At 43.1% G+C, this 7,500-nt stretch overlaps 1 protein-coding gene across 1 annotated transcript in view; it reads left to right on the top strand.

Annotated features, from left to right (window-relative positions):
• The first annotated feature begins 2,883 nt into the window (after window positions 1-2,883).
• The window catches only part of FER1L5 (fer-1 like family member 5), a 72,435-nt gene continuing 67,818 nt past the window's right edge, over window positions 2,884-7,500 (top strand). Inside the window, exons 1-3 of the mRNA XM_049784594.1 lie at window positions 2,884-2,968; window positions 5,637-5,689; window positions 6,212-6,303. Coding sequence (XP_049640551.1) covers window positions 2,884-2,968; window positions 5,637-5,689; window positions 6,212-6,303 — 230 coding nt within the window. The remainder of the gene's footprint in view (window positions 2,969-5,636; window positions 5,690-6,211; window positions 6,304-7,500) is intronic.

Genomic DNA, 7,500 nt, shown 5'->3' with positions numbered 1-7,500 from the left:
CCGATCCATTCTTGGGTAGCGCTTGCAAAGCAGACGCCTTACCTCTAGTGTCACCACTCCGGCCCAAGTTCTTCTTTAAAAAAAAAAGAAAAAACTGGGCCGGAGAGATAGCACAGTGGTAGGGCATTTGCCTTGCACACAGCCAACCCAGGACAGGTCCCCTGAGCCTGCCAGGGCAATTCTGAGCACAGAGCCAGTAGTAAGCCCTGAGCACCTTGGTGTGACGACCCCCCCAAAAAACAAACAAACAAACAAACAAAAAACCTAGGAGCACATCAATGAGCACATCAATTAGAAGACAAATTTCCCATTGCTAAAGAGAGAGAGAGATCTGCACTTAGATGTCTTAAGCAAAAAGGTTCTTGGCTTGCTCTTCAATCCATGTTCTCCCTTAAACATGTATCTTGCATGTTTTTTTTTAATTTTTTATTTTTAATTATGATGACAATGATGCAAAGAAAGATAAGGTAAAATTACAGGGAAAGGACAGTCACTCATATACAGAGTTCTCAGAAGAAATCTCCTTGCTGACGCCTAAATTTTGAACTTACAGTCAAAGAACATTAAGAAAGATAAAACAGAACCCATGTACAATTACTTTGTCCACAAGTCTCCAGATTGTAGTACATTATAACATTTCTTAGCAGTACACAAAGCAATCTAAAGCCATGAAATTTATGTGACTTCTTAAATATTGAAGGCATAATATTTTTTTACATTTTCATTAACATCAAAAATTTAAGTTTTTTTTTAAGGTTTAGAGTCAAAGGAGCACAGTAAATGATGTTAGAGTGGCAAATATTGTTTGCATAAGCCCACCAAAATATGGGGGACATGGAAAGGAAAAGCCTTGGCCTAAATACAAGGAGACCCTACCCCTGAAGTTTCCTGGCATAAGACCAACTCTAGGTTCCAGGCAAACTAGTTTGTTCAATCCAAGTCATTGTCTGTAGTGTCAGTACAGTTTTATTTTTCACGCAGTCTCTATTGTTGGCATCAGGTTTCTGTATTAAAGATCCTGGAATCTGCATATCCTACATTAAAGTCAGGCTGGTGTGGAGCATCCTCTAGTTTCACCTCACAATTAAAGGGCAATGCAGAAAGCCCTATCCAATAAGCTGGTCATTGTTGATGTTAAGTCTTCTCAGTGTTAAGGGAAGTCTCTTTTGAGTAGGTCGATGTCAGAGCAACGGTACGGTCTTCCCTGGTAGAGGATTGCTTCCAGGTGATGTTATAGACAACCTTGGATATTTCATAGATGGCTTTCCTAGATCAGGGGTGAATGGAGAATGCCCATTCTTCTGAGGCCTGTGCCAGGTCATTATGTCAATGTTCAGGGTGTAAGGTCCCATTGCACTACAAGATTTGTGTGCTCCCATTTCTATTAGATAAGAACTTATTTGTATGTATAGTATTTTCCCGTTTTAATGTGCCTATGCAAACAAGAAATAAAGCCACGTGGCATTATCGGTGCATATGGGGGTGTAAGAATACATCCAACAATACCCGTGACTTGGTTCAAACATAAGCATTAAACTGAGGGACTCTTTTAAACAAATTTTCTATTGAAAAGTTCACAAAGAGAAGATAAAAAAAATGGGGAAAATCGTCACTGTATAAGAAAAAATTCAGCAAGAGCTATAGCTGTCAAAGAAAACACACATAAAATGTTGAAAAGACATACGTGTCCATTTTATGCCTTTTGAAAAAGTTGGGGGGGTGTTAACTCCAGTGCACCACTTTGGACTGTGATTAGGACTCTGCAGTACTAAAGTTAAAAAGGGTAAATGTGGAGTAATGATGGTAGGGGGTGATAGACTTAAAGAGAAAAATGAACTTTTGTAGGGGTGTGCAAAAGGGCAGAGTACAAAATGGACATTCTGCATACACAAAAACATAATTCAAGGATTATTATTATTATTATTATTATTTTATACTATTAAAGTATAAACCCCCGCGCGGTTTTGAACATATAGACTGGTAAGAAATTTACCAGTGATAGCTTTAGTGCAACCGAGCAACTCTCAGAACCCATGGCGGAGGCCTGCCAAACCCCATGCTGGCATTAACTCCCGGCTCCCAGGAAGGAAAGAGGTGCCTCAAGAGCTGGGAGGCCGAAAGTGGTTTTTCGGGCTACACCCATTTGATGCTCAGGGATTACTCCTGGCTAAGAGCTCAGAAATTGCCCCTGGCTTGCGGGGACCATATGGGACGCCGGGTGATGGAACCGCAGTCCTGATTCTTGGCTAGTGCTTGCACCTTACCTCTAGCGCCACCTCTCAGGCCCCCTTGCTTGGGTTTTATTTTCACTCTGAAGAAGTCCATAAATACGTATGTTCTCTCTCTCCTCTCTCATCTTTCTAAATAAGTTTCATTCAATAAAAGTTATCTTACTTCACAGAAAAAGAAAAGGAGTCCCTTAAGAAAAAAAACCAAATGGTTTGCGTTCACATTGATTGCACGATGCCTACTTCTGAAAGGTCATTGAAATCAACCCTGCTATTTCCTTGTGCCTTTCTTAGGTCAACTGGCTTCATCTGAACAGTGATGTGGTCAACTAATTCTACAGAGAAAACATTATTACTCTTAAATTAAACTCTTATCTTAAGTTAGGACAACAAAATAAAAGAGAGAAAATGAAAAGCACCCAAAGAAACATGTTCCTTCAGGTTTAACCAGCTCAAGTATAAATCATTTACTTCATACTCCTGACATTGTCCTCCTCATATCCCCCTGGTTCCTTTCCAGAACCAAGAACCATTCAGCTTTGTGACAACACCCAGACTTCTAGGCAACAGGCTTACTTGCCTCCTTACCAGGATTTGGATTAACTGGTCCAAAAGAAAATTGCCCTCCAGAGGGCAGAAGAAGTAGGGAGTGAAGATGCTGCGGCTGGTGGTGGAGTCTGCCAAAATTGACCCACCTCTAACTCCCATGCCAAGGCCCTGTGTGACCTTCTATTTCAGAGGTGAGAGTCAGGTGACAGAGTGAACCCTAGGGATTGTGTCCAGTCCACTGAACTATCTTCCTGATTGCTTTTGTTTTGTTCTGAGTCCATGCTTGGTAGTGCTCAGGGATCACTCCTGCTGGGACTTGGGGGACTATATGAGGTTCCAGGACTTGAACCCAGGTTGGCAACATGCAAGGCAAGCAACCAACCTGCTATACTCTCCAGCCTCCCCACTTTATTGGTAAAAACAGAAAAATGTCCAGGAAAAGTAATAATGAGAAAATTTATGATAGAGTATAAAGGATTAAATATATAATAGATCTGTTTTAAATATATATATCTGTTTACCTTCACTTTATTTGTTAGAACTGAGAGCAAAAGGAGAAGAGGGAAAAGAAATATGAGTAAATCAAAGGATAAAAGGAAGAGGAAGGTGAAGGAAAATTCTGCTTCCCAAGAAGCAAGGGAAGGAGAATAATGAGGCTATGGGCAGAGGCAGGGAGAGTAAGAGAACAGTAAGACCAGAAAGATGCTGAAAATAGACCCTGAGATTGCCAGGTGTAACCTAAATTACTAACTCAGGAGCCAGAAAGATAGCACATTGGTAGAGCACATTGGTTGGGCATATGCCATGTATGCAGTTGACCTAGGAGGAGCCTGGTTTGATTCCCCGCATCCCATATGGTTCCCCAACCTGCCAGGGGCAATTTCTGAGTGCAGATCCAGAGCACCCCTGAGCACCACTGGGTGTGGCCCATAAACCCAATCAATCAATCAATCGATCAATAAATACAGTTTTTAAAAAAACAAATAAAACAAAGGCCAGAGTGGTGGCACAAGCAGTAGGTCTTTTGCTTTGCATGTGCTAACATAGGACAGACTGCAATTTGAACACACACACACACACACACCCGTGTCCAATATGGTCTCCCAAGCCAGGAGCGATTTCTGAGCACATAGCCAGGAGTAACCCCTGAGTGAAACCAGGTCAGGCCCAAAATCCAAATAAATAAAATACTAACTCAAAAATAAACAGATATGGGGGCTGGAGCAGTGGCACAAGCGGTAAGGCATTTGCTTTGCACGCAACTAACCTAGGACAGACCGCGGTTCGATACCCCGTTTGATCTCCCATATGGTCCCCCAAGCCAGGAGTGATTTCTGAGTGCATAGCCAGGAGTACCCCTGAGTGTCATCGGGTGTGGCACAAAAACAAAAGAAAATTATATGAATGATATGAATAGCAAATGACACTCCTTACATGTCTTTTATTCTGTGAAAATCCTCCTGAGCATCTGACATAAAAGACTAGACTCATGAACTATATGTATTTATGCCTCAGCTTTTTCCTTTTCAAGAAAACATTGTGGGTATACCATATGTCTCTGCTCTGATTAATTTTTTATAGGGATCCATAGAACACCTCTACCAATTTCAGGTCCTTTTACCCACCTCATTATGGACATAACATCGCTTCTAGAAATAGCTCTCATGCAGATGCCTTAGACATTTCACAGAGTTGCCTACAAACTCCTACTCTTATTTTTTACTTCTCCACATATTCTTCCCAGTTATTTCCCCCACAAACTGTCCATTTCCTAATACTCCTTCCCACTACCCAACTCTCTCTTTCTCTCACTTTTGAGCTATCATTATTTCCTTAGGAAGAATCTCAAAGCAACTTAGAGATTCTTAGCAGGGCTCTAGAGTCTAGACTGATACTTTGTTAAGGTCTTTATGAAAGTCAAAGACTCCCTGGATGAAGATGAATGAGCTGCTAAAGATATTTTAGGATGTCTTTGCACTGACAAGACAAATTCTCAGTGCCTTAATACAAATTTTCCTCTTGCTCACATCAAAGTCACCCTGGCAGCCCTTCTGATGGGCTCTTCTGCCCAGTTTCTGCTACTTGTGGCACCAGTATCACACAAGCACACCCTGCCAGTTGTGTGGGGTAGACATTGGCAATGGGAAAAAGTAGAGTGAAGGCTCTCATGGGAGGGCCAGAGAAGTAGTATAGAGGGTAGGTGTGCTTGCTTTGCATACAGCCAACCCAGATTTGATCCCCCCAGCAACCCATATGGTCACCCATATGGGGGGAGGGAGGGAGGGAGGAAGGGAGGGAGGGAGAGAGGGAAAGAGGGAAGGAAGGAAGGGAGGGAGGAAGGAAGGGAGGAAGGAAGGAAGGGAGGGAGGGAAGATGGGAAGAAGGAAGGAAGGAAGGAAGGAAGGAAGGAAGGAAGGAGGGAAGGAGGGAGGAAGGGAGGAAGGAAGGAAGGAAGGAAGGAAGGAAGGAAGGAAGGAAGGAAGGAAGGAAGGAAGGAAGGAAGGAAGGAAGGAAGGAAGGAAGAGCTAGCTCACAGGAACTGTTAGAAGCCAGGCCTGATGTCAGCAGTAAGCGTCACCCCAAACCACATTGGTCAATCACATGGTCCCGCCTGGCAGCAGGAAAGCTAGGCACTAGCAGGATGATGAAGAAGAAAATGAAATGGGTATAGAATATAGCCAGTCAGAGTGGGCAAAGGCACCTTAATAAAAGGCAAGACACTTGGAAACTAGAAAGATTCAGTGTCATATCACATATACCTTACAGACTTGAAGTCTCTAGTGAGTCTTACTGCTCTCTGCTGCATCTAGACTTGGAAGCATTTTCTATAGCAACACTGACTCCTTGGTGTCTTTGCAGATGTCAAGAAGAGAACCTCAGAAGCAGAAGGGAACAACCCCGTATGGAATGAGGTAAGTCAGTGATCACCCCAGTCTGGGCATGGTTCAGCTGCTAGGAACAGGAGGACACATATCCTCAACGGCTTCTTCAATAGATTAACTTAGAGTGAGCTACTTAGCTGACCAAGCATTGCAAGTTTCATCTGTCCAGAACTGTCTGGGCCCTTTTTTCACCCTAAGAATGGCCTCAAGCATGGCCTATCATGTTTTACTTTGTCAAACTGTTACACCCAGAAGTCTCAAGTAAATAAGGGCTGCCTATGCAGGATCTCTTCTGTCTCCCATCAATTCATACCCCAAACACCCTTGGTCTCCAAAACTCTTCTCTACTAATATGATACAGCATTTACAGCCACAAAGCCCAGGTACCTGTGAGAATAGCAAAACTCATTCTCTTAGGAAATTAGACAAGGGATGTTTTACTCTGCTGAAGAAAATAGTACCTTCCCATTCCACACACCTCTCCTAATTTCCTAGATGGACAAGAGAGAAGAGTCTAAGAGAAGGACACTAACCTCTCTTTGTTTTCCACAGACAATTGTCTGGCACCTTGGGAACGACCCCTTGCAAAAGGACTCTTTCCTACAAGTCATCCTTCGGAACAAAGCTTCAATTAAGACAGAAAGGTAGGGGCCAGAGCGATAACACAGGGGATAGGGCACTGCCTGACCAACCTGGGTTTTCCAGCATCCCATGTGGTCCTCTGAGCCCACAAGAAGTGATTTTTCAGAGACAGGAGTAACCCCTGAACACCATCAGATGTGCCCCCCAAAGAAAGACTATGGTAGGCCAGAGAAATAGTACTAGGGGTACGAAAGTTACCTTGCATGCAGCTAATTCTTCTTCAGTCTCATGTACCACATATGCCCTCCAAAACCCTGCCAGGAATGATCCCTGAGTACAGAACCCAGAGTAAGCTCTAAGAACTGTATGGTATGTCCCAAAAAGGGTTAGGGTGAAGGAAGAGGGCTGAAGAAACAGTACAATGGGTAAGGTACATGACTTGTATGCAATTAGCCTGAGTTTGATCCCTGGCACTTTAATGGTCCCCCAAGTCCCACCAGGAGTGATTCCTGAGCATGGATCTAGTAATAAGTCCTGAGAACTAACAGGTATGACCCATACTAAAAAAAAAAAAAAAAAAGTAGGGGCCAGAGAGATAGCACAGTGGTAGGGATAGTGGTAGTAGATAGCACGTTTGTCTTAGAGACAGTGGTTTGAATCCCATCATTCCATATGGTCCCCCATGCCTTCCAGGAGATATTTCTTAGTGCAGAGCCAGAAGTATCCCCAGAACTCCCCAGTTGTGGACCCCCACCAAAATAGAATAAAATTTGGACAATTGGGTGATAGGATACTTGCCTTCCATATTTGAGGCTCCAGGTGCATACAACAACAACAACAAAATGAACGTAAAGGAGGAAAGTAGAGGTGGAAGGGAATGGTAAGAGGAAGAAATGGAAGAGAAGAGAGGGATTGTCTCTGTTTGGGTGCCCTTTGCTGTAGTTTTTATGGCAGTGGCCCCTAAGAAAAATTTTGAGTTTTTTAGTGAAGGAAAGGTTTGGGTGCTTCTGGTGCTAATGGGATGTGAAATTCTGCATTCCACTGTTTGTGTAGGTCATGGCCCCACAAAGATGGTGAAAACGGGCCCACATGAGGTCGGATTATAGCTCTTTGATTTTCTGGGCCATGAAATACCATAGACTTAGTACTCAGCAAACAGGAACTTAAACCTCCTATTCCTTCCAGAGAATATGGAATTTCCTGGAGAGGCCAATTTTCTGTCCTTTTTTTTTTTTTTTGTCACTCCCGGCAGCACTCAT

Source organism: Suncus etruscus, chromosome 12 (assembly GCF_024139225.1).
Source record: "Suncus etruscus isolate mSunEtr1 chromosome 12, mSunEtr1.pri.cur, whole genome shotgun sequence".
NCBI lineage: Eukaryota > Metazoa > Chordata > Mammalia > Eulipotyphla > Soricidae > Suncus > Suncus etruscus.
Note: the sequence above shows the minus strand (reverse complement) of the source record. Positions and strands in the feature narration are given on the sequence as shown.